Source organism: Chelonia mydas, chromosome 11 (assembly GCF_015237465.2).
Source record: "Chelonia mydas isolate rCheMyd1 chromosome 11, rCheMyd1.pri.v2, whole genome shotgun sequence".
NCBI classification, from domain to species: Eukaryota; Metazoa; Chordata; order Testudines; family Cheloniidae; genus Chelonia; species Chelonia mydas.
This window is the reverse complement of record NC_051251.2, coordinates 75744991-75772980: the sequence shown is the minus strand read 5'-3', so window position 1 is coordinate 75772980 and position 27990 is coordinate 75744991. Positions and strand designations below refer to the sequence as shown.

The 27990-nt window shown below is 57.5% G+C and overlaps 1 protein-coding gene across 1 annotated transcript; it reads left to right on the top strand.

Annotated features, from left to right (window-relative positions):
• LSS (lanosterol synthase) lies at nt 1-27817 on the top strand. Its single transcript, XM_037912579.2, has 22 exons — nt 1-118; nt 758-926; nt 1799-1937; nt 2902-3010; nt 4336-4457; nt 5114-5210; nt 6219-6354; nt 8477-8585; nt 9416-9534; nt 10051-10148; nt 10625-10652; nt 12361-12417; nt 14054-14125; nt 15661-15711; nt 16741-16890; nt 21743-21839; nt 22127-22232; nt 22799-22864; nt 23379-23459; nt 23994-24164; nt 24771-24849; nt 26670-27817. Exons 1-22 carry the CDS (start codon nt 105-107, stop codon nt 26880-26882), a joined length of 2283 nt encoding a protein of 760 aa, XP_037768507.1. The 5' UTR covers nt 1-104; the 3' UTR covers nt 26883-27817.
• Nucleotides 27818-27990: the final 173 nt, after the last annotated feature.

Here is a 27990-nt window from a genome sequence, read left to right as displayed (position 1 = left end):
GGGGCCCGCCGCGATTGGCCGGCGCCGCGTGGGCCCACGTCTGCCGAGCCGGGGAGCCGCGCGCCGGGGGCCGGGCCCGCCAGAGGCTGCGGGGCGGCCGCGAGATGGGGCGCGAGACGTGAGTGTGCGCGGGGGGGGCGCGTATCTCTGCGAGAGCGCGTCTCTGTGTGTCCCTGGCCGGTGCGTTGCTGCAGCCCAGTTGTAGCCCGTTTGTGTTCCGGCGGCTCCCGGAGCGGACAGTCGGGCCGAGCCCTGTGCTCGGCGCTGTACGGCTGGGTGTCACGCTGCACAGCGCGGTGCCCGCAGTCACTGGTCCATGCAGTGCGGGCGGGGCCGGGGCTCCGAGGAGTTCGAGACATTTTAAAGCCATGAGCTGCCCCACCCCTCCCAGCACGGCGGGAGGTGAGAGAGCGGCCACCCCTTTGCAGTGACCGGTCCCCATGGGCCGATGGGAGGCTCCCCATGAACTTGCTGCGAGGACAGGAGGGCAGTGTGGGGCGGGAAGGTGCCAGGAAGGGGGAGCGCTGTCAGAAGTGGCCCCCTGTATGGGCCCGGTTGAGGGCCTGTCAGGTGCTTGTCCCTTCATTCTTGTTGTTTTGCAAAATCTGAGTGATGGCAGCCAGCTCGTGGCCGAGTGCAGAGCTCTCTGGCTTCTCCTGTCTACTGCGCGGCCCAGGGCACTGGCCGCCTGATGCTCAGAGCCAGCAGCGCTTGGTGACGCGCCCGGGGTTTGTCTGGTCCCCTGTGGTGTCTCCAGGTGTTTGCGGAGAAGGGGCGGCCCGTATAAAACAGAACCTGCCAGTGACCTCGCCCGCTGGCGACTGAGCAATGAAGAGGGGCGGCAGAGATGGCGCTATCTGGAGGCTGGCGAGGAACGTGAGCGAGAGCAGAGCGGGCTGGAGGCTCACTGCCTCGGCTTGGACACGGTGGGTGGCTGATCTTCACGCGCAGCAGCGCAGCGCTTGCCCAGGCTGGGAAGCGGGCACCCACCTGAACCCTATGCTCTTGTGGCTGGCCGTAATTCCCCTATTTCTGCCATTGTCTCCTGCCCCCAAATGCTGAGCTGTTGTCTCTGAAGCAAGGCTTCTTTTCAGTGACTGTCTTGGACGCACATGCTTGCTAATTCTACAGGGCAGGCACAGGTAATGCCGGCATCAGGGGCAGCATGTGCAACCCCACGCCAACCTGGTTGTATTGGTTACTGGGGAAGAGGGCAGGTGTCACAGCCCCCTGCAAGAGGGAATCGTACGCACCTGGGACCAGAATCCGCTGGCTCCTCCATGCCTGGAGCCCTGGAATCTGGCCCCTGAAAATATGGGGGGAGACTGTTTGCCCTGCTCTGTCCCTGCCTGCTGACCCATGCTGGGCTAGGCAGGCCTGGTCCTCTCTGCGGATAATGCACTGAATGACTCAGAAGGTGCTTCAAGGCAGCAAGCGCCCTACTTGTATCCACGCTCCTCCTCTGCTCCCCTCCCATGCCCTCTTCATCGCTACGCGGGTGCTGCACAGTTGCTTGGTGCTGGATTTGGTGTCCGGTTGCTGGCGTTGCTACTAAGCATTGTGTGAAAGGCCAGTGCAGGCCATGGGGGAGGTACACGTACCCGGATTACCCATGGGCCTGCAGTGCCGCCATATTCCCTAACATAAGGCACGTGATTCCTCCCCTGCCCTTCCTGCACCAGCTAGTGCGGTGCTGGGAGCCTGCTGGTGTCTTGGCCGCTGGCCGTTCCTTGTGCGCGAGCTGGAGCATTGCTCTTTTAATTTGTGTCTGTCCCCGCTCCTCTTCCTTTCTTTGCAGAGTAAGTTCTTCAAGGCCTTGCCCCAGGCCTGCACAGCCCAGGAAGCAGCACTGAATGGGATGAAGTTTTACTCTGGCCTGCAGGCGGAGGATGGGCACTGGGCCGGTGACTATGGGGGGCCCCTCTTCCTGCTGCCAGGTACGGTGGATGAAAGGGCTGCGCCATGTGCTCTGAGCGTCAGCACTTCCCTACAGAGTTACCTGCCTAGGGTTGGGATAGCGGGTGCCAAGCAGGGTCCGGCAGCATGGCCAGGGTCTGTGGGGTCCGTGGCTCTTTGCTTAGCTACCTGGGGGATGATTCAGGCTCAGACACTGTCGCAGGCCTGGGCAGGGCAGCGTCTTGTTATTCCCCAGCGCACTGGGCACTAAACCTTTAGTGGTCAATCGTTTCCCCAGCCAGTCACCTAGGAAATGCCCCGGCTGCATTGCACTACAGTTAATTCCCAGTGAACGTGTCTTTAATAATGAGCTGGCGTCTGTTGTGAAGCACCAAGAACTACCTAGCCAGTTAAATCCCGTCTGGTTTTGCTGAAAGTGTGTGTGTGTGTGTGTGTGTTGTGGGGGGGTCCTTTGGTGCAGTTCTGACTCCAACAGCCTGTTCCACCGTGGGGGCTGAAACCAGAGTTGCTAGGGAAAGTCATGTTACAGGCTGATGTGCATGCTGTCTGGATGGCCCTGATGACACTTTTGGGTTCCAGCAGACGATGACCTTGGAGTCATTTAGCCTTGGGCTGTAGCTGCTCCCTGTTAGCTATAAGTGCAGTGCTTACTCGGGACTCCTAGCTACAGTGATTTCTCGTGTCCTGTGCTGACCATGAAGAGGACACATGCTTCTCTGAAAATAGAAAAGGAGGACTTGTGGCACCTTAGAGACTAACCAATTTATTTGAGCATAAGCTCAAATGAAGTGAGCTGTAGCTCATGAAAGCTTATGCTCAAATAAATTGGTTAGTCTCTAGGGTGCCACAAGTACTCCTTTTCTTTTTGCGAATACAGACTAACATGGCTGTTACTCTGAATGCTTCTCTGAACCAACTAGAGTGTGCCAGTGGCTGAAATCGAGGGGTAGTTTGTCCTAAAGGGCGGACTGTTTTGTCCAACAGGTTTCCTGATCACTTGCCACGTTGCCAAGATCCCACTGCCAGAAGGGTACAGGAGGGAGATGGTGCGTTACCTGCGCTCGGTGCAGCTCCCTGACGGAGGCTGGGGCTTGTGAGTAGCAGAAAAGCTCCTTTCTTCTTCTTCTTGCTGCATTGGGTGGGTTGTGTGTTCCAGACCCGGCTGACCAGAGGAATGGTTCCTATCTGTCTGTCCCTGTACTAAACAGCCAGTGAAAATGGTATGGAAATCTCAGAAGCCCCTCGCAAGCACAAAAGCCAGTTCCATTCCTGAGATGTCTGCCTTGCGTGTTGTTAATCTGCTCTAATACAGCCATATATCCGAGACATTATTGCCAGGCATTAGGTCCTGCTCCACCTGCTTTGTGCTGCCCGTCACTAGCCCTCCCCGGGTCATGGCATTCCTGCGGGGGTGCAGAGCAGCTGTAGTGGCTTAAGGTGTGTTAGTGGGGTGGGCTGGCTGGGTCATTAAATACACTCAGGGAAGGAGGACACAGAAACAAGGGCGAGGGGAGCCTTCCAGCAGGCAGGGATGGACTGCCGGGAACTTTGCTGGGGTGGTGTCAGGGGCCGGCCTGCAGAGGCATTGTGGCTGTAGCCCTTGTTACGTGCATTCTGTCTTGGCTTCACTGGAGAAGAATGTCTTTCCCGTCTCTAGGAGGAGGGTCTGTGATCAGAGGCCTTGGTGAAAGGGAAAGAAATCATGGTAGAAACGGACGCTTGCACTGCCAGCTCTCCGCCACTGTCTAGGCTGGTTTCCCTATTCCAGCGAAGGAGAGAGGGACCCGGAGGAGCATTAGGAAATGAGGGAGAATGTTCAAAACTGGCTCATTTTCAGTGTGTCTCACTTTCAACCGATTAAACAGAATCACTGAAATCCCACCAGCCCTCAAGCTGGCCCTTGGGAGAAAAACACTCTGATTTCATTATCAAATCAAGCCCCACTTCATCGGCATTTCCAGCAACGCGATGGTGGGGGTTTCAAAGTACTTGGCATTGGTGTCGCTCTGCTCCCCCTTGGCTTGACGAGAGCGCTTGCCCATGGCTTCAGCAGGGACAGGCTAGGCCATGGTTGAGTGCTTCTGAAGCTCCCGCCCCGCCGCAGCATCCCGAGCTTGGCCTGGTGCTCCCTTACATGTGGGAAATGGCTCGGAGCTCTGCTGCGTGCGAGACTGCTGGTGCTGCAGTGCCGTGGAGGCCAGCATGTGGCGTGACCAGAGCCCTTCTTCACCATGGGGAGACCTCTAGCGTGAGGGACTGGGAGCATTTCCTTCCCTTTTCCCAGCAGCATGGCCCAGAGTGGTTAGTTTGCCCAGTTAGCTTTAATCCCCTGCTTAGGTTTGCCCCAGTAAAACCAGTCTCGGTTGATGGCACAAGCGCTCAGCCATGTCTGACTTCCACGCTCTCTGTATGTGGCAGGCACGTGGAAGACAAATCGACAGTGTTTGGCACAGCACTCAACTACGCATCCCTGAGGATCCTGGGAGTTGGGCCAGATGACCCTGACCTCGTGAGGGCTCGGATCAACCTCCACAGCAAAGGTCAGCACGTGGCTGGAGCTCTCTGACATCCTGTCCTCTCACCCCAGCAGCCATAGGGCTTGGGACTGTTGAGAAGGACTGGCCCAGCTTCAAAAGGGTGAGTGGTAGGCGAGGGGACATGTTCCCAGAGTGGCGTGAGCCTTTGCAATGGCTTGTCCTCGGCTGCATGGCAGCGTGTGCAGTTCGCACATTAGTTTCTGCCCTGCCGCCCCTAGCTTCTCCTACAGCGCTTACCTTCTGGGGTGATGGTGAAACCTCAGCTCCTTCACCGGTTGCAAACACTTCCGTTTGGGAGGCAGGTCCATCTCTGCAAACATCCGGTCCATCTCTCAGCAGTCGGTTGTGGGTTAAATTCCCATCTCCAGCACCCCTCACGTGGCTTAGCTTCACTAGGTGGCTCCATGACACGATGCTCAGTGGTCTCACCAGCTGCACCTTGCACAGAAAACGTGCCTTTCCCACATGTCGTTTCTGAATGGCTGTCTGTCGGTGTGCAGTGCCCTTTGTGTGCCTGCAACTGTCCAGGGCCCCTGGCCTGCCGCACGACCAAACCAGGATTCAGGAGCCTCTGTTCATGCCCTGTCACGTGGTGAGGTCCGTGTCCCCAGGCCCTGTAGCTGCCATCAGAGCCCAGATCTGTGTCTGTGTCTCTCCAGGTGGTGCTGTGGGAATCCCGTCTTGGGGGAAGTTTTGGCTGGCCGTCTTGAATGTTTACAGCTGGGAGGGAATGAACACGCTGCTCCCTGAGCTGTGGTAGGTGCTATTCTGTATTTGCAGAGTGTATTGATTTTCAGTCCCAAGCCGCAGCCCCGTCCCCTCACAGCAGCACCTAGCAGAGAGCCCAACGCTGAACACCAGGGACCCTGAGAGCAATCTCCGGCCTGCACCAGTCCCCCATTCTCCTGCTCAGCCTGGGCCAGCAGGCTTCAGGCACAGAAACCAGGCACCATTCGTGCCAGGACCTGGAGCAGAGGGGATACGCTGGGGCGTGGGCTGATGCAGGAGGGATGTTCTGTAGATGACCTTCCCTCCCCCATCCAAGCTCGAGCTCCAGCCTTCCTGCCCTCTCTGCCAGCCTCCAGACCCACACGTTGCGCTCGCCTCAAATCCCTTCCTCCTGGGGCTGAGCCTGTGCTGGGTCCTGACATGGTTCCTCCCCATTTGGCATGCCATGGCTGTCACCGCCTTGGAACTGGGAGTGCCGCAGACTCCCCCAGGGACAGCTGGTGCCCGAGCTGGCCATGGGGCCAGGAGCAGGGGGCAGTGTGAGGTGAGGGAGTTCAGCCATTTGGCTGATTACAGGGAAAATAGCGGCAGTTTCCCTGTAATGTTCCCTGTAGGAGAGGCTGTTTATTCCCCTGCGCCTCCCTCTGGACCCTGTAACACGAACCGCAGGGAATCAGATGCAGTCTGTTGGCAGAGGCCCCGCCCAGGATAACAGCCTCGCTGCGTTGCTGGGAGAGCCCAGAGCGCTCTCCTTGGGCTGGAGGAGACAGTCTCCTGGCTCCAAACGAGGGCTCCGGCTTCTCCCCCAGCTCCCCCGCACCCCAGGAGCATGGAGCAGTGATCGCCTGGGGTCTGCGCATTGTCCTGTAGGGCTGCTCTGACGCTGAGGCAGCGGCTATCCTGCCCCCGAGGGTCTCCTGGGCACATTACCCCTCTGACTGCCCCACAGCCCTGTCCTTAGCTGTGCCCGTGTCCCTGCGACCCTCCACTCCCCAACCCGCACCCTGCCGACAGCGTCCCTCTGTGGTGTGACAGGCTGCTCCCGACCTGGATGCCAGCCCACCCCTCCACGCTCTGGTGTCACTGTCGTCAGGTGTACCTGCCGATGAGCTACTGCTACGCCACGCGCCTGACTGCCGAGGAGGATGAGCTTGTCCAGAGCCTCAGACAGGTAAACGAACTCCCTGAGCACCCACCCCGCTCCTCGCCCTGGGTAACGGTGGCCTGGAGACCCTTCCTGCCATGGCCCAGCTGTGTCTAGTCGCATGGACCCGAATCTCCTCACTGGACCTGAATCGCAGGCCCTGCAGCACCTGGTGGTGCTTTGTTGGAGATCCCTGTGGGCTCGTTGTGATGTGATGTGATCCCCACGTCGGTCCCTTGTTCCCCCATCCCACCAGAGCTTCTGGGTCTTCCCCTCTGCCTGGGCACTAACCACGACGGCCCTGCGCCATGTCCCAGCAGCCCTGTGTCTGACACCTCCGTTCCTCCTGCTGCCTCGTCTCTGTTACCAAAGAGGAGCTCTGGGGTGGGAATCTCCCCTCGTTCTCTGTGGCGAAGACTTTGGCAACCCTGCCACTCAGCGTCTCGTCCTCTCTGATTGTTCCGCTCGCTCCCTGCTGCTCTAGAAGGGCCAGCGGCTCTCGCCAGCTTCTGGTTCTCCGAGACTTACAGAAGTTCCTATTTGCTGCTGGCCATTCCGGTTCCCTCTGAGCCTCCTTACGCCTTCCCTGTCACGGCAAATGCTTCTGTATGTTGGCGTCGTGTGGGCTGCATTTCTGCTCCTTCAGGGGGTTGTTGCTTGACTGAGCCATGTGGCCCTTCCATGCTTTCCTTTTAGCTTAGGGCTGAGGTACGACTGGCCCATGCTGGGTTGGGCTCCTTGATGTCAGTATGTGGCCACTGGTGTGTTACTTCTGTGCAGCATCCCAGCTCTCGTTAGCAGACGGAAAGGCTCTGCCATCATACGTGTGGTAGTAACCTTCCAAACAGGAGCTGCATGGGACCGATGCCCTGCTGTCTGCATGACAGCCTGGAGGCCGAATCATCACGTTAAGGGACTGGTAGATCATCTCGTCAGGCTCCTGTATAATACAGGCCAGAGAATGTCACCTGGTTACTTCAGACTGAGCCCAGCGATGTCTGGCTTCAGTACAGCATGCCATCCAGAAAAGCAGCCAGTCGGGAGATGGAGAGTCTGCCAGTTCCCTTGGCAGCTCATTCCGGTGGTTGATCATCCTCGTTGTTCACTGTTCGGGCCTTATGGCTTCAGCTTCAGCCACTGGTTCTTGTTCTGCCTTTCTCTGTCCTTTGGTACCTGGTATCTTCTGCCTGTGAAGGTTCTTCTGCCCTGTGATCCACTCACCTGCCAGTCTTATTTCTGATAATCAGTGGCCAGGACAGTCACGGGGGACCGGGAGTGCTCTCCTCAAATAGCCAGTATAAGGCACCGCATTAATGCTCTTCCATTGCTGATAACCTTGGCTGATGGGAGGGGAGTGGTGGAGGGAGCCCTATGGGGCAGGAATTGGGGTGGGCTTTGGGGAAGGAAGGAGAGAGCTGGGAGGACAAGGTAGGAAGGAAAGCCAAGGGCAGAGTGTCTGGGGTTGTGCAGGGAGCAGACTTTCCCTGTGAATGCCGTGGCACGGTACTTACCACACACTCGTTCACAATGCCTAAGGCCTGCACTTTCCAAAGGGAAGAGTGATATTTTGGGAGGCCATATTGGCCCCCCGGGAGGGGTCTGATTTGACAGAGCTGAGCCCTGCCCTCTGCAAATCAGACTTGGTGTCTCAGGCTGGGCACCTGACACCCCTAGGCCTGAAGGGGGGTTACGCCTTAGGGGGCCGTCGTCTTCCTGCCCACGGGGCTGTGGGAGACCTGCTGTGAATTGGAGGGGGGTGGAGTCCTGCACACAGGCCTCCAGCCAGAATTAAGTTGAAGTGTTAGCCCTCCCTACTGCCTGAGCATGCTCCAGCATGCTCCCCCTGTTCTGGGCTATGTGGGCCCTGGAGGCCCCCCACATCTGAAGGTGCTTTCTGCTCTCGTTAAGTCTCTTTAGCGAAGGGCGCTGGGAGCAGCTCCCACGTGGGACCTTTCCTGGTGGCCGGTGTGGAGCCCGCAGAGCGGGCCAGGCAGCGCTGTCCTCCTTCCCTGGTGCTGCCCTGCGCGCTCCATGCTGAACTCCCCCTGGCTGCTAATGCCGCCATGCTGACAATTGCAGCCGTCTCATGGGTCTGCTCCCATGGCGCACTGGTGACCGGCTGGCTGATCTCCTGCCTGCTCCCCGCCAGGAGCTGTACGTCCAGGACTACTCCAGCATTGACTGGCCGGCCCAGAGGAATAACGTGGCAGCCTGCGATCTCTACACCCCGCACAGCTGGCTTCTCACGCTCGCCAATGGTGAGTGGGGCACTGGCTGGGCCTGGCCAGGGCAGGGCGAGGGATAGCGGATGTGCAGGTTGTTTTCTGTCCCCGCAGCCACGGGTCACTGACGGAGTTGAGAGCTGCCCCATAGCCTCGCATCCGACCCCGGTGCAGCCCCCAAGCTTCCTGTCAGCCTTGCCCTGCCAGTGGGATCTCAGAGTGGCCAGGGGCAGAAGCTGGCAAGACAGTAAATTACTAAGCCGGGAGGGAATGCGTGTGCCTGACAAAGCAGTGTCCGCCTGGCTTCATCATAGCGCCGCAGTTACTGCCCTGCCCAGTGGGCACGAGAGCAGTCGGTGTGCTGCCCTGGCTCGCTTGTGTCGGCCACGAGCCAGCAGCAGCCGCCTGGGCCCAGCAGGTGGAAGAGGCGCAGGGCTCTGTGCCGATTGCCGCTGGAGGAGGCTGAACCCCGGGCCATCCTCAGTCTGGTGCCATTGGTGCCGAATCAGGGCTCGTAGAACAGCGCCAAACACTGCCGAGGCTCTGAGTCCCGTGCGGGCTGTGTGCTGGGGCACTGAGTGAATCTTAATTCCTCAGGCTCTGTCCCCCATTCAGCAGCTTCCCCCTTCCCTCTGGCCCTGTCTCGGGCTGAGCAGCAGTGAGACGCCCAGGGCTTAGTCCAGGTGTGGAGCGTTCTGGGGCTGTGTCCTTGGGGCTTGTGCCCTGCTCCCCCCAGAGCCTTGGCCAGCCAGGGAAGGGGTTGGGGGAGCTCTCTGGGGCTCGGGGCCAGGCCCTGCTTGCACAGGAGTTGGGACCATGCAGCTGGTAAGAGTTTCCTTATCGTGTCTCTCTCGTTCCCGTCTCAGCCATCCTGAACGTATACGAAGCCCACCACAGCGCTCGGCTGAGGCAGCGAGCCATCGCGGAGCTGTACGACCACATCAAGGCTGATGACAGATTCACCAAGGCCATCAGCATTGGCCCGGTAGGCTGCTCGTTACTGCTTCCAACGACTAAACGGAGCTGGCTCCGATTCCCCCCCAGGCATGGGAGAGACCGGCCTGGGACTCCCCGGCTCTGCACAGATGCCCTGGCATGTAACCATAGCAAGCAGCAATCCAGGCGGGCTCCGGGCCTGTGGTGCTGGGCGCTGCACACAGGAGAGTTCCCAGTAGATGACTAGGGGCGTGAGCAGCCGCCTGTTCGTTGTCCAGTGGAAGTGGAGGGAGGGCATGCCAGCTGTCCCCCTCTGCGGAGTCTTCTGGGAACAGCTGCGGGGTGTGGAGTCAGCTGGTGGAAGGCCCTGGCTGGAGAGTGATCTCCTGCGCTGTGATGGGGAACAGACGTGGGGATGCCAAGGGGTCCATTCTGTGGCCAGAGCCCCATGTAGACGTGCTCGCTCACTTGCAGACAGCCCCCAGCCTGGGGTTTGCTCCTGTGGCTGGCCACAAGGTCAGGTCGGCTGTGCTCTGCAAGGGAGTGACGCCTGCTCTCTCGGCAGATTTCCAAGACCATTAACATGCTGGTTCGCTGGTACGTGGAGGGGGAGAGCTCTCCAGCCTTCCAGGAGCATGTCTCCAGGATCCCTGATTACCTCTGGTAAGGCCAGGGCCATGCACCTCCCCACCCCCGAAGACCGTGCAGGGCTCCGCTAGAGAGAGCCCCGCTGTCCCGCGCGGGAGTCCCCAGGCCCTAGCAGGGAACCCGCTGCCCAGCCCTGCCGTGGGGGACTCCACTCTGCTCCCAGGGCTACCCCGCTGCATAGGCCCCAGGAGCAGGGAGCTCTCTGCAGGCAGCATGCGAACAGGGGGGTCCTGCACTGATCAGCAGCCAGCTCCAGACACTGGCTTCTCATTAGCAAGTCCCACTCGCTCCAGTTCTCCCAGTCAGGTGGGGGCCAGAGGGCTGGGAAGGGGCCGGCCAGGGCCCCTGGGGAATCCGCTGAAAGACTGCCACTGAAGCCGAGTACTCCATGCCCCGGCAGCAGAGTTGTCAGACGCCGGGTGGCTGCGGGAGGTTGGGGACAGCACCGCGCTCCCCAGGCTGCTGCAATGATGTGCTCTCTCTCCATGCAGGCTGGGACTCGACGGCCTGAAGATGCAGGTACGGCTCTGTGGCCCTGGCAGCGAACGCAGGGACGCTAGGCGCGCTCTCGCTGCTGCCGAGACGGCTCGCAGGGCTGGGCAGGGATCCCTCACCCGGGGACTGAGCGTGTACTGCAGAGGGGTCTCGCCAGGCTGCTCTGCCTCAGGGGATCTGCCACCCCTGCAATGTCTCCCTTTCCTGCCAGGCTGTTGATAGTCGCAGGACCAGCCCTGGTCCAGCTGTGTGGCTCGTGGCAGCCGCCTTTCCCGTCCCTGCTCCTCCTCCTGGCTGAGGGTAGAAGGGATAGGTGTCGGGAGCAGTATGTGTCCTTGCTCTCAGGCAGCTGCTTCCCCTGCACCTCTGGGGGTTGTTCGGCACCCGTCATCCCGTGTCCAGCCCCTGTGCTCTGGCTTTCCGCCCATGCCACACATTTATTGCTCTTGAGGTGGAGCCTAGGGGAGGAGTCCTGTCCTGTCCTGTCTCTGCTTGTGCGGTTCTGGCCCGCACCTTAGCGGGCAGCCGCACTCCTGCCTGTGCTGGGGGCTAGAACAGAGCACTGACGGCTGGTTGGCCTCAGCTGAGTGTCCAGCAAGGAAAGGGGCTGCATGCTGCTCCCCCATGCCCTGGCCACCCAGGCCTGCTTCTCTGTCCCACTTCCTGCAGCTCAGTGTCTCCCAGGCAAATCTGCTTCTCCTGGGACAGTGGCGCATCCCCCAGACGCAGCTCTGCCACCTCCTTTCTACCCTGCCCCACAGCTCCCCTTGCCCCCGGCCAGCCACTCGCACTGCTGTCTGTCATGCAAACAAGGACTCTTCCTGGTGTCGTGGCCTGGTCCCGGCTGACAGAGCACTCACAGGTCATCTAGCAGTGCAGTGCTCCACCGAGACCACCTCCCAGCCTTCAGCTCCTCTGGGCTTGACTACCGCACCTGCCCTCTCTCGGGCTGCCCCACGGCCCAGCCCTGCAGAACCCAGCGGGACCCACAGGCTGCTGCCCAAGCCCCCCATGTGCCTGGAGCCCCGTCGGCCCATCCCAGTCCCCTCCTCGCGCTCCCCTCTGGGTTTGGGATCCATGGCCAAACTGACCTCATTTTGAACCCCTCTGTAGGCTTCCTGCAGCTTCTCTCCCCTTCCCTCCGGCCTCCTCTACCACGCGAGAGCCGTGTTCCCTGCAGCTCCTTCCCTCTGGGCCAGCCTTCCTGGCTCTGCCTCGCTTCACATCTCAGCTCGGAGACCCTCTCCCCCGTGCCCATGCCTACGGCTCGCGCTCTCCCTGCTGCTGGGGGCTCTCTCTCGTTTCCAGTCGCTGTGTGTGGGATGCAGCCTAGGGTGCTGTATACACCAGCACTGGATTGGGTGAGGTGCCTGGAGCCATCCTGCGCTGGGTCCATGCGGGGCTTGCAGGATCAGACCCTAAAATAGCTTTGGAGGGAAATTCTAACTCCCATCCCCCGAACCAAAAAACCCCATAACCCTGCTGCCCGTTTCTGCCCCAGTGGGTTCCCTTAGGTTGCAGCCCTCCCTGTGCACGAGGCCCATTGGTGCAGCGTGGCGGTACCCGGCCAGTGTGCCCTGTAGCCTCCTCTGTCTGCGGGGCCCCTGGGTACAGCGTGATGGCAGCCTGCAGGCAGCGTGGCAGCACTTGCGCAGCGTGTCCTGTTGGGGGGGGGGGGGAAGCCTGGGGCGGATGGAAAAGCTGCTTCTCAGTGCATGCTCTTCTGTTCCAGGGCACCAACGGATCCCAGCTCTGGGACACAGCGTTTGCCGTCCAAGCCTTCCTGGAGGTAATGTTTGCTGTTGTGCCAGCCTGCTGGCCGCCCCACAAGGGACGTGGGTCTCAGACAGGCCCCATCCTGCACTTTCCTCGGTGCCATGGCTCTTGGGGGCCCAGCTCCTACAGTTTACACTCAACAGTAACACTAGAGAGAGGTTTCTACAGCCTCCGGTGTCAAGACCAGACGGAACTGTTACGATCATCGAGTCTGACCCCCTGCATAGCACAGGCCAGAGAATGTCACCCTGAGCTCCCTGCACTGAGCCGGTAACCCAGGGGTGGCCAACCTGGGGCTCCGGAGCCATATGCGGCTCTTCAGAAGTTAACATGCGGCTCCTTGTACAGGCACCGACTCCGGGACCCAGCACCAGCTTTCCGACGTGCTGGGGGTTGCTCACTGCTCAACCCCTGGCTCTGCTCCAGGCCCTGCCCCCACTCCACCCCTTCCGGCCCCTCCCCTGAGCCTGCCGTGCCCTCGCTCCTTCCCCTTCCCTCCCAGAGCCTCCTGCATGCCACGAAACAGCTGATCGGGAGGGAGGGGAAGGCGCTGATCAGCGGGGCTGCTGGTGGGTGGGAGGTGCTGGGAGTGTGGGGGGTGGAGCTGATGGGGGCTGCTGACGTATTACTGGGGCTCCTTGGCAATGTACATTGGTAAATTCTGGCTCCTTCTCAGGCTCTGGTTGGCCACCCCTGCGGTAACCGGTGGCGCAGCCAGAGCGCAGCTGTTAGAGAGAGACCTGCAGGCTTGCGATCCCAAAGAGCTCCGAATGCACGCTAGGGGTGCGGGACAGCTAGTGCCGCGTAGCGTCGGGCGGACGCACCTGTGTACAAAGGCAGGTGTGTGCAGGTTTGCAGGCGGACTGGCCTTTGAACGCTGGGTGCGAGGTGTCTTTGGAGGAAGGCTAGAATGTCATGGGGCTCTGCACGTGTCCCAGTAGTAAACACCCAGAGATGAGCAGCACTGTCTCGCCGCTTGGGAACCTGCACTTGGCCAGCTGCAGGGAGAAGCCGCTACAACTGTTCCATAGGCATGTGGCATGCTGCCAGTGATGGCCCCTGAAAATACTGTCCTAACCCCCGTCAGGTGCAGGCACGTGGCCCCACGGCACTGGTGGGTAGGCCTTGACGTGCATATGGGCAGGGATCAAGGGGAGTTCCTGTTACCTCTTCCCTGCACTCACAGTGTGTTCTCTTTGGGGCACTGGTACGAAGATGGGCCACATCGCACCAGCTGTGTAAAACCCGCCCAGAGCCCAGCGCGGCTCGGAGCCAGCGGCAGTGTTGGAATATAGAGACTGGGGTTTGCCCGCTCCGAGCGAGCGATGGAGGTGTGTTGCTTGGCGTAGCTCCAGCGTCGGGCACTGCATTGCTGCTCTGCCAGTCGCTCAGAGCCTGAGAGTTCCTGTTCCTCGCCTGTACCAGCCAGCGCGAGATGAGCCACCCTAGTGCAGATCTGCTGGGTGAAACTCTGGTGCCCCGGAGTCCCTGGCTGGCCAGAGTGCTGTGTTTGACTCTTACCAGGGACTGATTGTGCCGGGCACAGATTCCAGGAGATCTCTTCTCATTTGTTTTTCCCGAAGAACTAAGCTGATCACAGAACTGAGCAGTGACGTCTCTTTATTTTGTGTGTCTGCCTCCTTGTCTAGGCTGGCGCTCAGAATGACCCGGCATTCGCTTCTTGTCTGAGGCAGGCCCATGAGTTCCTCAAAATCACCCAGGTGAGCACGGAGTTGGGGTCGCAGATGTGGGGAGTCCGACTTCGGTAAGGCTGCAGTGTCCTCCCGTGCACGGAGCTGCTGCACAGCTTCCCGGCATCCAGCCATGCGGCTCATCCCCTCCGTGCGCTGTAGGCGCGGGAGCCAGGGGTCGGGGGGTGGTGCAGCCCCCCAGGTTTCACTGTGAAATGCGCGCTGGTGCTGTTGGAACGATGCTAGCCTTACGTTGCAGTTCTCGAGAATTCCGGAGCTGTGCTGCCCCCCTGTGGAGTGAGCGGGAATTGTGCTTTTTCGCCTTGCGTTTGAACACGCAGGGTTTACAGTTTCGTTAGCTGGCTTTCAGCACCCAGCGCCACTGGCCGTCCTAGGAGATATGGAGGGAAGGGGTTTGGTACCAGACCCCGGTAGGGAGAGAGGCCTAGAGTCTCAAAGGTATTGAGGTGCTTAACTCCATTTGGGGCTGGGAGTCAGAGTCCCGGGGCATTTTAAAGCAGCGTGGCAGGGAGGCGAATGCTGTGTGTCCCACAGGCTTGCGCAGCTCAGGGGCTTTTGTTGTCTATGAAATGCACTAGTTTGCAGAGTCCTTTCTGTGCGCCCCTGTCGAATGTCGCTGGATCTGTAGGTTTCCTCCTTCTTACGTTCCATGGGGCTTTTCTGTAGGGGCTGACCCAGCCGGGTTCTCTCTAGGTCCCGTTTCCAGAGCCCTGCTTCTGTCCCCCTGCAGCTCCAGTGAGGGTTCTCGCAGTGAGCTGTTCCCCACCCAGCCCTGGAGCCAGGGCGGGAAGTGCTGCAGGGCACGGCAGTGTGCTTCGTCCCTCTCAGGGAGGGAGACCCGCCTGCTCTTGGCCACAGCTGGCACACGGGCCTGGCTGGCCCTGAGCTTCCTGTGACGTCCCTGCACTGGTCCCGTTTCCCGGGGCTGCTCCCCAGGCGCTAGTGAACCTCTGCTGGTGTTCTCACCACTGCATCGTCCAGGCCTGTTCTAAGCAGGGCTGCCTGGCCCGGGGGTCAGACCCCCGCAGCCGACGGCTCTCGGGCTGCCCTGTCCCTGGTGCTGGGCCCCGCGGGGCAGGGCAGCTTCATGGGAAGCTTGGTGTGGACTGAGCCATGGGGCCCTCTCAGGGCTCTGGGGGGTGAAGCACTGAAAACGAGTGGATGCACAGGGCCCTCTGCAGCCGGGCTGGGGGGAGAGCTCCAGGTCCCATGTGTGCTGACACAGCCGTGCCAGGGCAGCACCGGGGCATACTGCAATAGGTCAGCAGTGGAAGTCCCTTCTGCTCATCCCCCCACCCCAGCGCTAGAGTCTAGGGCCAGCCTTGGCCCTGGGCCGATCCAGGGAGACGTGGCACGGACAAGCACCAATCCCAGCCTGGCCTCTGGCGATCAGACTGTGGCAGCGCAGACAGGAGTACTCTGCGGGCGCGGCTGGCCTTGATCCCATGGCCATCGCCATAGCTGTGGGACCCCTGCCCTTTGCGGTGGGGCGTACGGGACCTCCTGCCGTTCCTCCTCACCGGTGCTCCTTGTATCTCCTGCAGATTCCGGATAACCCGCCCGACTACCAGAAATACTATCGCCAGATGAGCAAGGTACAGCTTGCCACAGGCCTGGATTTCCCTGGGATGATTCTCCCCTGTCGTTCCATGTTCATTCCTCATGTGTCCGGCTGCCCCTAGCTCTGCTAGACTCAAAGCGGAGCTATCCTGTGATAGCATCAGAGGGAGGCTCTGGCCGCAGAGCGACTCTCTGGTGTCCGGAGGAGTCTGCGGCTGTGACTGTGATCCCAGGTGCCGAGGGGCTGGCAGGTAGACAGGCTGGGCCACCCTCTGGAAGAAGGGCACGAGCTGGCATTTACCTGGCGGTGCCCGTGGCATATGAAGCAGAACAGCAGGTGGCCTGGTGTCCGTATATGCGGGCGGGGCTTGGCCGATACACATCACATCGCAGCGGAGGGGCTCTGTAAGCCGAGGCCGATAGGGTGTGGGTGCAGGGGTGGCCGTCAGGCCAGTTGCCATGGAAGGAGATGCGGCACAATCCCACTAAGGCCTGTTTGTGGCTGGGGCTGGGCAGCGTTGTTTTCTCCAGTGCGGTATTTTTTGGTGAGGGAGGCTGCCTCACCTGGGAAATTGAGGGTCCCATATAACAGGCAAAGGGCAGCCAGACACAGCACGAGTTCCTGCCCCCAGACTCCTCCGTGGCAGCCCCCGCTGTGCCAGCTCTGGGCCTCACCTGCCCCAGGGGCTCCCGTTGCGCCCAGCTGCTCAGTGACTGACTGACTCTGTGAGGACGCCTGTCCATGGCACGGGCTGGACTTCACCTGTCGCTGGCACTCTGCTGGGGGCCCAGACCTAGGTTTGGTCCCAGCCTCCAGCGTGAAAGCTATTGCAGTAACTCCTGGTGCCACCTCGCTGTTAAGGAGGGATTCCCCAGCCTCCTGCTGGACTCGGTGGGGGGGATGGTTGTGAGCGCTCTCTCCCCAGTTCGTGTGCACAAGCGGAGCTGTAATGTGGGGTTGCATGAGGGGGCTCCACCTTCCCTTGGGCAGGGCAGAGCGTGGCGGGGGAGTTGCCCTCGCTCTCCGTGCTCCTGGGGCTGAGTGCTGGTGCCTGACTCCCCAGGGCGGATTCCCCTTCAGCACCCGTGACTGTGGCTGGATCGTGGCTGACTGCACTGCGGAGGGGCTGAAGTCGGTGATGCTGCTGCAGGAGACGTGTCCCTTCATAGCAGAGCACGTCCCCACGGGGCGCCTCTTTGATGCTGTGAATGTGGTAAGAGGTGGCGGAGACCCAGTGGGGAGGGAGACCCTCCGAGTCAGCGCCACGTCTCTCGGAACAGCTTAAAACAAAATGGCTTCTGGGTGAGGGATGTTCTCCCCCTGTGGCCTCCGGCGTCCTGTGGCTGGACATACGACCTGCTGGGTTTGAGCCTGGGATCACATCTGGATGTGAGCTGGGCCTGGCTGGCATGAACCCCAGGAGGAGCCCCGGCAGGGCTGTTAGTGCAGGGCCTCTCACTGCCAACGGGTGTCGCTCCCGAGTCCTGAGAGGGGAGCAGCACGTGCAGCCTGACAGGCCATGACCAGGTTGCCCTGGGTGCGGGAGGGAGCGCAGAGCTGTTCTCAGTCCCTGCAGGGGTGCGTGGAGTGACAGCGCAGTGCCTTTCCCCGGGCGGGCAGGCTGCTCACAGCACAGACACCCTGGGCAGGGAGCTCATTCGCCCAGGTCTTGGGGAGCAGACGCGAGCGTCCCGAGCTGGCTCCAGGGCCTTGGAGACCAGGCAGCTATTCCGTGGGGAGGATAAAAGTGCCTCTGACTCTGGGCAGCTCCTAGCAAAAGGGAAGGGAAAAAAGAGGGAAGAAATGAGGCCTCATTTAGCACAAAATTGAGATGTTGAGAATAAAATCAAGGAGCCAAAGAACATGAAGAGAAAAAAATTCTTGAATTGCCTATGCACCAATGCTCAGGGCCCGGGTGGCAAACAAGAGGAATGGGAATTGCTCATCTATGAGCATAAATGTGATCTAGCTGGCATTACTGAAACCGGCTGGGACGAGTCTCACGACTGGAATGTTAAAATCGTTAACGTTAATTGTAATGTTAAATACGGCCTATTTAGCAAGGATCCAGTGGGCAGAAGGGGAGGGGAAGTGGCATCTACATAAAAAATGGCATCACCTGTCCTGAGTCACCGATAACTCAGAAGCCAATGATCTCGAATGCTAATAGATCAATGTTCTGACAGACAGAGCACAAGTTGGTGTTTGCTACAGACCCCAAATCCCACGAGGGGCCAGGATGACCGGACCCTTACGCACCTATCTACAGTGTGTAGGGGGAAAAGCTGTGTGATCGTGGGGAACTTCAGTCAGAGTGACACGCACTGGAGGGCTCATGCAGCCAGTACCAAAACATCCTTGGGATTTCAAAATCTCATTGACCGTTTCCTAACTCAAAAAGACACGCAAGAATTCTATATTGGACCTCGTCTTGACAGATAAAGAGAAACTGATCACACAACTAAATATTAATGGTAGCTTAGGTACAAGTGATCATAACTTGATCACATGAGTAATGTGCAAACAGAATAAAGTCCAGACCAGAGGCATATATACTTGGTACTTTAAAAGGACCAATCTCACAAAGCTAAACAATTATGACCCAAATCAGCTGGGAGGAAGAATTTAATCAGAGAAAATGTGGATGATAACTGGGAATTGTTTAAGAACAATTCGATGTCCAAAAGCTACAATCCCACAATCAAGGAAGAAGGTGGTAGAGGATAACGAAAGACCTGGATAAGAGGGGAAGTGAGGGCACCTATAAAAATAAGAAAACAATATATAACAAATGAAAGAAAAGGGAAGTTGAAACCGGAAGCTAAGAATTGTAGAAAATGGATGAGGGAAACAAAGAGGCACAAGAAGAAATCTATGGCCTGCAGAGTTAAGGACAATAAGAAGGAGTTTTTTAAGATATTAAGAACAAAAGAATCCTGACAATGGTATTGGTCCATTACTAGATGAAAATGATAGAATGATCAGTAATAATGCAAAACAAGGCAGAAGTGTTCAATAAATATTTTTTATCTGTATTTGGGGAAAAGCCAGATGGTGTCGTCATTATCATATGATGATGATCTTTACATTCCACTAGTATCTCTGGAGGGTGTTACAGCAGCAACTAAAGTTAGACATTTTAAAATCAGCAGGTCCAGATAACTTGAATCCAAGAGTTTTAAAAGAGCTGGCTAGGAAGCTCACTGGACTGTAAATGTTGATTTTTTCAATAAGCCTTGGAACATTGAGGACATTCCAGAAGACTGAAAGAAAACTAATGTTGTGCCAGTATTTGAAAAGGGTAAATAAAATATTTGAGTTAATTATAGGCCGGTCAGTGTGACATCAGTCCCTGGCAAGATAATGGAGCGGCTAAGGAACTCCATTAATAAAAAATTAAAGGAAGGTAATATAATTAATGCCAGTCACCATTGAGAATAAAATTAGAATAATCAAAAATTATTTATGGAAAATAGATCCTGTCCAGTTTGGTTGATAAAGGTAATAGTGTTGATGTAAGACTTAAACTTTTGTAAGATATTTGATGTGGTACCACACAAAATTTGGTGAAAAAACTAGAACGATACAAAATTAACATGGCAAACATTAAATGGATTAAAAACTGGCTAACTGATGGGTTTCCAAATGTAATTGTAAACAGGGGATCGGCATCAAGCAGTGTGTTCCTAGAGGTGTGTTGCAGGGATCAGTTTCCTGGCCCTTGCTGTTTAATATTTTTATTAGGGCTGTCAGTTAACTGATTAATCCACACGAGTAACTAAAAAAAATTAATCGTGATTTAAAAAAATTAATTGCAGTTTTAATTGTACTGTTGAACAATAGAGAGAATCAAGTTTGTTTACATTTATGGGAGATAATGCTGCCTGCTTCTTATTTACAATGTCACCTGAAAGTGTTCACATGGCACTTTTGTAGCCGGCATTGCAAGGTAATGACATGCCAGATATGCTTCATGCTTCGGCCACCATTCCAGAGGACATTCTTCCATGTTGATGATGCTCATTAAAAAAAGAATGCGTTAATTAAATTTGTGACTGAACTCTTTGGGGGAGAGTTGTATGTCTCCTGCTCTGTGTTTTACCCCCATTCTGCCATATAGTTCATGTTATGGCAGTCTTGGATGACGATCCAGCACATCGTCATGTTAAGAACACTCACTGCAGATTTCACAAAATGCAAAGAAGGTACCAGTGTGAGATTTCTAAACATAGCTACAGTACTCGACCCAAGGTTTAAGAATCTGAAGTGCCTTCTAAAATCTTAGAGGGCGAGGTGTGGAGCATGCTTTCAGAAGTCTTAAAAGAGCAACACTCTGATGTGGAAACTACAGAACCCAAACCACCAAAAAAGAAATCAACCTTCTGCTGGTGGCGTCTGACTCAATTATGAAAATGAACATGTGTCGGTCTGCTCTGCTTTGGATCGTTATTGAGCAGAATCCGTTGTCAGCATGGACACATCCTCTGGAATGGTGGTTGAAGCATGAAGGGACATACGTATCTTTAGTGCATCTGGCATGTAAATATCTTGCAATGCCAGCTACAACAGTGCAAATGCCTGTTCTTTCTTTCAGATGACGTAAATAAGAAACGAGCAACATTATCTCTTGCAAATTGTAACCAAACTTGTTTGTCGGAGCGATTGGCTGACCAAGAAATAGGACTGAGTGGACTTGTAGGCTCTAAAGTTTTACATTTTTATTTTTGAAAGCAATTTTTTTTTACATAATTTTACATTTGTAAGTTGCACTTTCATGATAAAGAGATTGCACTACAGTGCTTGTATGAGGTGAATTGAAAAATACTCTCGTTTTTTACAGTGCAAATATTTGTAATAAAAAAGAAATATAAAGTGAACACTGTACACTTTGTATTCTGTGTTGTACTTGAAATCAACATATTTGAAAATGTAGAAAACCTCAAAAATATTTAAATAAATTCTATTCTATTATTGTATAACAGCACAATTAATTGCACGATTAAACACGATTAACTTTTTTAATTGCGCAATTTAATCATGATTAATTTTTTTTAATCGCTTGATAGCCCTAAATTTTATAAGTGACCTGGCAGAGGACATAAAATCATCACTGATAAAATTTGCAGATAACACATAGATTGGGGGAGTGGTGAATAATGAAGAGAACAGGTCACTGATTCAGAGCGATATGGATCACTTGGTAAGCTGGGTGGAAGCAAACTGCATTTTAATATGGCTCAATGTAAATGTATACATCTAGGAACAAAGAGTACAGGCCATACTTATAGGATGGGGGACTGTATCCTGGGAGGCAGGGACTCTGAAAAAGATTTGGGGGGCCTGCTGAAGAATCAGTTGAACAGGAGTTCCCAGTGCCAAGAGAGCTAATGGGATCCTGGGATCCATAAGCAGGGGAATCTCAAGTAGGAGGAGAGAGGTTATTTTATCTCTGTATTTGGCACCGGTGTGACCATTGCTGGAATCCCGTGCCCAGTTCTGGTGTCCAAAATCCTTCTTGGATTATGATAAACTGGGGGGGTCAGAGAAGAGCCACGAGAATTATTAAAGGATTAGAAGACCTGTCCCATAGATTGACCTCCTTGAGCCTATCACTGTTTAGTTTAACAACGTGAAGGTTAAGGGGTGACTTGAGTCCAGTCTAGAAGTACCTACATGGGAAACAAATATTTAATAATGGGCTGTTCGGTCTAGCACAGAAAGGTCTATCATGATCCAATGGCTGGAAGCTGAAGCCAGACAAATTGAGACTGGAAAGAGAGGGTATTTAAAATTTGGAACAACTCAAGGGTTGTGGTCAATTCGCCATCACTGGCCATTTTAAAATCAAGATTGGCTGGTTTTTAGAGGATCTGCTGTCATTGGAAAAGACTTACTTTGGGGCAGGTCTCTGGCCTGTGCTATGAAGGCCAGGCCAGCCCTTCTGGCCTTGGGATTTAGGGTTCTGGAGAGGGATTGTGCGGGTCGTGGGGAGGGGGTTGATTTGTAGCAGGGAGTGAACAAGGCTGGTTTGGATTGTCAATCTCTTCCCTTCCATGTCCGGGCAGTTGTTGAGCATGAGGAATCCTGATGGAGGCTTCGCGACGTACGAAACCAAGCGGGGGGGCCGGCTGCTGGAGCTCCTGAACCCCTCGGAGGTGTTCGGTAAGGGTAGGCGCGATGTGCCTCTCTCCAGCTACTGTCGCTCGCACTGCGAGGGGAGGCAGGGCCAGGTCTGCTGGGAGTGCTGCCCAAGGCAGGCTCGGGGGCTCTCGGCCCAGTCACACAGCCAGTGCCCATCCCCAGAGACAGCCCCTCTGCACAGCTCCTTGGATGGGAGTGCACCGGGGAGGCAGGGCCCCTGTCAGTGCCTGGCATTGTCCTTGAGCTGCTTGCTGGCCACGAGTCCCTGTGTGATGGGGATGCTCACTGCTGCTTCTCCTGTCTGGCAGGTGATATCATGATAGACTACTGCTACGTGGAGTGCACGTCGGCCGTCGTGCAGGCACTGAAGCACTTCCACGAGGCCTTCCCTGAGCACCGGGCCCAGGAGGTCAGGTAACAGGGAGAGGGAGCACCGAAGTGTCAGTTCAAAGCTTGCACCCTGGGGAGGTCAGTAAGTGGGGCCTGCTGGGATGAACCTGGCGTGGGCTCCGCCTGTATGCTCTGACCCGCAGGGCAGACCCTGCCGCACACAGCTCCGGGAACGAACCCGGTAACCGAACACGGCAGCTGCTGTCCCAGCGGGTGCCGCTGGTTGGGTGCACGCCCCTGGGACAGCCCTGCCCTGGGGCAGCGGGGGGCATCCTCCTTTCCTAGCTACCCTTTCAGAACAGCCCACCTGAGTACATCTGCTTCCTGTGTGAGGCCAGGATGTGTTTCATCTGCAGACCAGCTGGGAGGCCACCAGCAAACGTCTCGGGGTGGAGGTCCTGTCTCCATCTGAGCCCCCAGGGGCTGTGGAAGCTCAGTCCCGCTTGCAGCTTAAGACCCTCTGGTGATCCTTTTAATAGGGGCCAGGCCCCCACTTCTCAGAGGGGATGTGAGCTCCCAAGGTGCCCCTGGGTCGGGCAGGCAGGAGGACAGACGGTGCACACTAAGGAACCCCCTCTCCTCCTGTCTAGAGAGACGCTGCGCAAGGGCCTGGAGTACTGCTGCAGGGTGCAGAGAGCTGACGGCTCGTGGGAAGGGTGAGTGGCCAGGGGCACCTCTGGTGCAGCAAACTCCCCGCTGCTCAGGGCAGGAGGCGGCTGGGGTGAGGGGCTGGTGTCTGCACTCTTGGGCAACCCTCTCTCCCCTTTCCCTCCGGGTGTGCCAGGGTCTGGGGGACGGGGTGTGGGGGGCTGGCTCCGGCCTGTTAGGGTTGTGTCCAGGGTGCCGCCGCAGACCGGAGTCTGTGGCGCTGGGTGCTGTACAGTGAGTGACTAGCCTCCTTAGCTTGCGGACTAGAGACGAGCCAGACATGCAGCGACGTGGGATGGGATGCGACTCCTGGCCCGTGTGTGCGCGACAGCTCTAGTAAAGGCTCAGTGTAGCCTGAGGGGACAGCCGGAGGCGACAGGGCCCTCCCCATGGTCTGTGGCGGGGAGGGACTGTACTGAGAGGGGGGGACTTCCCACGCCCATCTGTGGTGCGGGGGGCCGGTGGTGTTTAGAGCCACAGAGTGTTCTGCGCTGCCTGACGCCGGCGCTCTCCTCCCGTCAGGAGCTGGGGCGTGTGCTTTACCTACGGCACCTGGTTCGGACTGGAGGCCTTGGCCTGTCTGCAGCACACCTACGAGAACGGGTGAGTGTGGGAACCCGGCACGGCTCTGAGCGTGGCTCCCTGGCTGCCCGGGGCCTGCAGGGCATGGCCTGGAGGGGCTGGCGCCATCCCTGGAGCACGGGAGGTGCTGCATCACTCTGCTGGGAGAGGAGCTTGTTCAAACCCGGAGCAGCCTTCCCTGCCGGCCTCCTCTGTCCTGTCCTGTAGCCCTCCCGTCCCCCACTCACTGACAGTCACAGCCCTTGGGGCCTTGTCCCCAGCCCGTGGTCCCCTCGCTCCAGCTTGTTGGCCGCACGCAGCTGGGGGCTCTGGTGTTCAGAGCCAGCTTGTGCACTCGCCAGAGGAGCTCGCCTGGCCCTAGGCTGCTGCTCCCACCCCCGGGGCCAGGGCTTATCTCGGAGCCCCAGGCTCCTGCTAGGGCCTGACTGGCCCAGCTTCACGCTGTCTCCTGCCCCTGCCTGCTCCTCCAGCCCCTTCCCCCAAAGCCCCACGAGGCCGCCCTGGCTTAGGCCCTTTGCCCCCCGTGACTCCCACTGCTCTGCCTTGTCCCTTCAGAGCCGCATGCAGGGAGGTGAGCCAGGCCTGCCAGTTCCTGGTCTCCAAGCAGATGGAGGACGGTGGCTGGGGAGAGGACTTTGAGTCCTGCGAGCAGCGCAGATATGTGCAGAGCCCCACCTCCCAGATCCACAACACCTGCTGGGCCCTGCTGGGGCTCATGGCCGTCAGGTAGGAGCACCGACGCCGCTCCTCACGGCAGAACATCGCCCTCTTCACCCGCATTCACAGAGCACGGCCCTGCCAAGGAGCTTGGCACTGGGGCGCTGGCGTGGAAGCCTTCATTCGCGCCATGCCTGCCCCCTGCTGTGCTCTGCGGTGTCCTGGCATGGGCTAGCCCAGAACACACGCCCCAGCGATCGGGAGGCGCCCGCGCCAAGAGGGGTTAGCCAGTGACCGCTCCGACCCACGGGCTGGCTCTTGGTGCCGTCGTCACGCCACCGGCTTCCCCACAGCGAGCGTCCGGGCTCTGCCAGGCAGCAGCGCAGCCCAGAGCCACCACCCCAGCCTTGGCACGGCTGCTGTCGCAGGCCTGGCTTTAATGCCTGGTGCTTCCTCACCTGCTTGGTTGTCTGGGGCCTTTGGTGCCCACCCTGCCGGCCTGTGAATGACACAGTGTGAGTGCTGGGGGCTAGTGGGGAGAGGAGAAGAGCTTTCCTGTTCCCGCTGCGGTGCCGGGGAGGGAGAGAGGACAGCTGTGGCTGTGTGCGCTAGGGGTCGAGGGCTAGCATGCTATTCGGAGTCAGCCCCACTGACCTCGGCCCCTTCGCTTTGCAGATACCCAGATGTTGGGGTGCTGGAGAAGGGGATCAAGGTTTTGATTGACAAGCAGCTGCCCAATGGTGACTGGCCTCAGGTATGCAGCTCCTCTTTGCTCTCTCTAATGTGTCCAGCCCCTATCACTGCAGGCATTTCAGCCAGCCAGCCTTCTCCCTCTCGTCCCTCCCAGCTGTGGGAGAAGCAGGCTGACGACTCAAAAGGTTTTGCTGGGAGCTGTCAGTGAGGGGGAATCGTTGGTTGAGGATGGCTCCGTGGAATCGTTGAGCTTTGCATTTCGTTCTGGCCTGTGGTCTCTTCTGTCATGTGGCAGTGAGTTCCACAGTCCAGGTTCAGCTCCAGGGAGAACTCTGTCTCCTGTATTGAAAAGCCTCCCTGTCTGGGTGAGCTGGTGGAATGCAGTTGTCAGGAGAAGTCATGGGTCTCAGGAGAAGGGACGATCTCCCTGGTGGAGAAGGTTTAAACAGCAGCTGGAGCCCTTGCCCTGGACTCTGTGAGAGGGGAGCCGGGGCAGGGAGCAGGTACTGGGGTGACCTGTGGGGCAGAGCAGGGAGCTGCGGCATGTTGAACCAGCTGGAGCTGTTCAGAGCATGTCGGTCCATCCCTAGCTGCAGTAATGAGCTGTAGATCTCGCAGAGAGGTGGGGGTGCCGGGATACACTCTGGGTGGGCCCTGCTTCTGATCAGTGCAGGCTTCGGGCTGAGGCCATGAGGTGAGGGGGCTTTTGCTGTCGTGGTTGCTTGGGGATCCAGGCACCATGCAGAGCCCAAAGCAGCCCAAGGCTGCAAAGCAGCGAAATGCTGTGGGAGCAGATGCTCTCGGCAGTGGGAGTGTCCCAGATGAGGCAGGGTCTCTGGCTGACCTCCCTCCTCTCCCTACTACGCTGCCTCTGGGCTCCGCTTTGCCAGCTGCCTGTCATCTCCCCGTTGTTCACGCTGGCAAACTAAAGAGCGCCCCAAGCCAGCCCTGTGTGCCCTGCCTTCCCCTGCCAGCACTCGCCCTCCGCGTCATGTGGAGCTGGGGCCATTATGGGGTTTGCTGCTTTGTGCACATGGAAATAGCCTGTAAAATCCCTGGATGTGGATCCGTTTTGCATCCCAGTGGCTCACCATACCACAGGGCACCCTGGGTGCAAGGACTGTGGGCAGGACGAGGCTTCTTCTATATATCTCTGGGGTATTCCCCCTTCGCTCAGGCCGCGTGGCTTTGTGTGACTCTACCTGACCCTTCCCAGGGCCCCGTGCCCTCGGCTAGTGGAGCCCTGGATCCAGCTGGAACCAGGAACAGGGCAGGGTGCGGCTCGGCTCATCTGCTGACCCCTGTTGTTCGGTGGCTGGAGGTGTACGGGGAGATGCGGGCAACGTGTGCTAAGGGGATGGGAGTGGATGGGCAAAGGGCTGCAGGGAAGCCCTGGGAGGTGGGGAGGTCTGACTGCCTGATTCTGGGACTGGCCCCAGCACACGTTAGAGCAGCCCAAGGACTGTTTTAGTACATGGGGCTGGCCGTAATCCCATCCAGCAGCATGCTCCATCCGTGCCACGACCATGCCACATGCTGGAGGCTGCAAGAGCCTGTTAACACTGGCTCTGTGCCAGGCAGGGCAGTCCCCACCTAGGCACTGCTGGCCAGTGTCTGGCCCCTAGGGGCCACCGGAGTGGGGTGGGGATACACTGGCCCTGGGTGTGTGCGGTGAGTCCTGCCTCAGCGGGAGCAAGCAGGAAGGCAGGGAGTGTATCCGTGTGCCGGGACATGTGGGAAACATGGGTGCATCAGTCATAACATGGGTGCTTGGCACAGTACCTGCAACAGACCTGTGAGAGTGCAAAGGGCTTGTGGGACTTCCCCTTGCTCGTGAGCACCCTGCCAATCCTGCCTCTTTCTGTCTCTCTCCTCGCGCAGGAGAACATCTCTGGAGTGTTCAACAAGTCCTGTGCAATCAGCTACACCTCCTACCGCAACGTCTTCCCCATCTGGGCCCTGGGGCGCTTTGCACGCCTGCACCCCGGCAGCAGCCTTGCTGGCAAGCTGCAGCCCAGGTCCTTGCACGGCGAAGAGGAGATCCTGGCTGGAGGGACGCGGGATGGGGTTCTGTCAGGGTCCCCCTCTGTCTGAGCCTTGGCCCTGCCCACGCCCCATGGCAGGCCTGCAGCCTCAGTGCGACACTAGCTGGATTTGCTTGGCTACAAGGCTCTTGAAGGGAGCCTGGCAGGCCCTGGCGCTGTGTCGTGGTCCATGAGGACTCTGCACAGTGATTCTGGCTCCGTGCCTACGTGTGGGCTGGAGGGGCGGCGAGTGTGTGGGCACTGGCTGGCTTATAGTCAAACATGCTGTACGGCTGGGGCCTGGCTTGAAGGGACCCCTCTTCCCGGCTCCCTTGTGTCACAAGGCTGTGTCGCGCGGGGCAGGCTGCTGTGGGGTGGGGCCTACCCGGGTGACCTCGAGCAGGTGTCTGCACTTCAAGCTGGAGGAGACGCCAGCGCTCGCTGAGACGGAGATCGTGCCCTGACCCTGGGGTTCCCAAACCTCTTTCCCTGAGGCCCACCTGTGCAACTGCCATGGGCGCTGCCGCCCACTAGAAACGCTTCCTGAGGAGACCCGTTAATTTTAATTACTGCATCCATATAAACGATAACACTAGAAACGATGTGCTTGGTTCCTTTCCCTTGTGATCTCAGCTGGACATCCCGAGCAGCACTCACTCAAAGAAATGCCCCAGGGTCTCGGAATCCAAACCGGTTCGGTAAAGCTACGCTTTAAACCCCGTGGAGAGCAAAATGTGGTGTTCACACAAGGAAAACGCACTTCGGTATACAATGGAACAATAAGCAACACAACAATGGTAACACAACTGTTGAATAATTACACATTGTGTTCTTTTGATTTTAAAACAAAATAGTTGGCCAACTTAGCACACAATACTGTGTTTTCTATTTTTTTTTAGTGTAAAATCTGAATGTTTATGGTGTGTAAGTAAAGACCCAGCTCAGCTCTCTACTAATTAGGTCAAATATTGTAAATAAAAATATAAAATAACTTACAGACCAGGAGTCTTCCTAATGGCACAGGTGTACCTGCTTCTCCTTGCACTTTTTTTCCAGCTGGGGACATATGTTAGCAAGACTCAACCAGATCTCATCTTCCATTTTCAGCCTTTCAGCCAGCTTACGGTGCAGGGAGGGAGTAGCTAGGGGCTGTGTGCAGCCAGGGGGTAGGTCATGGT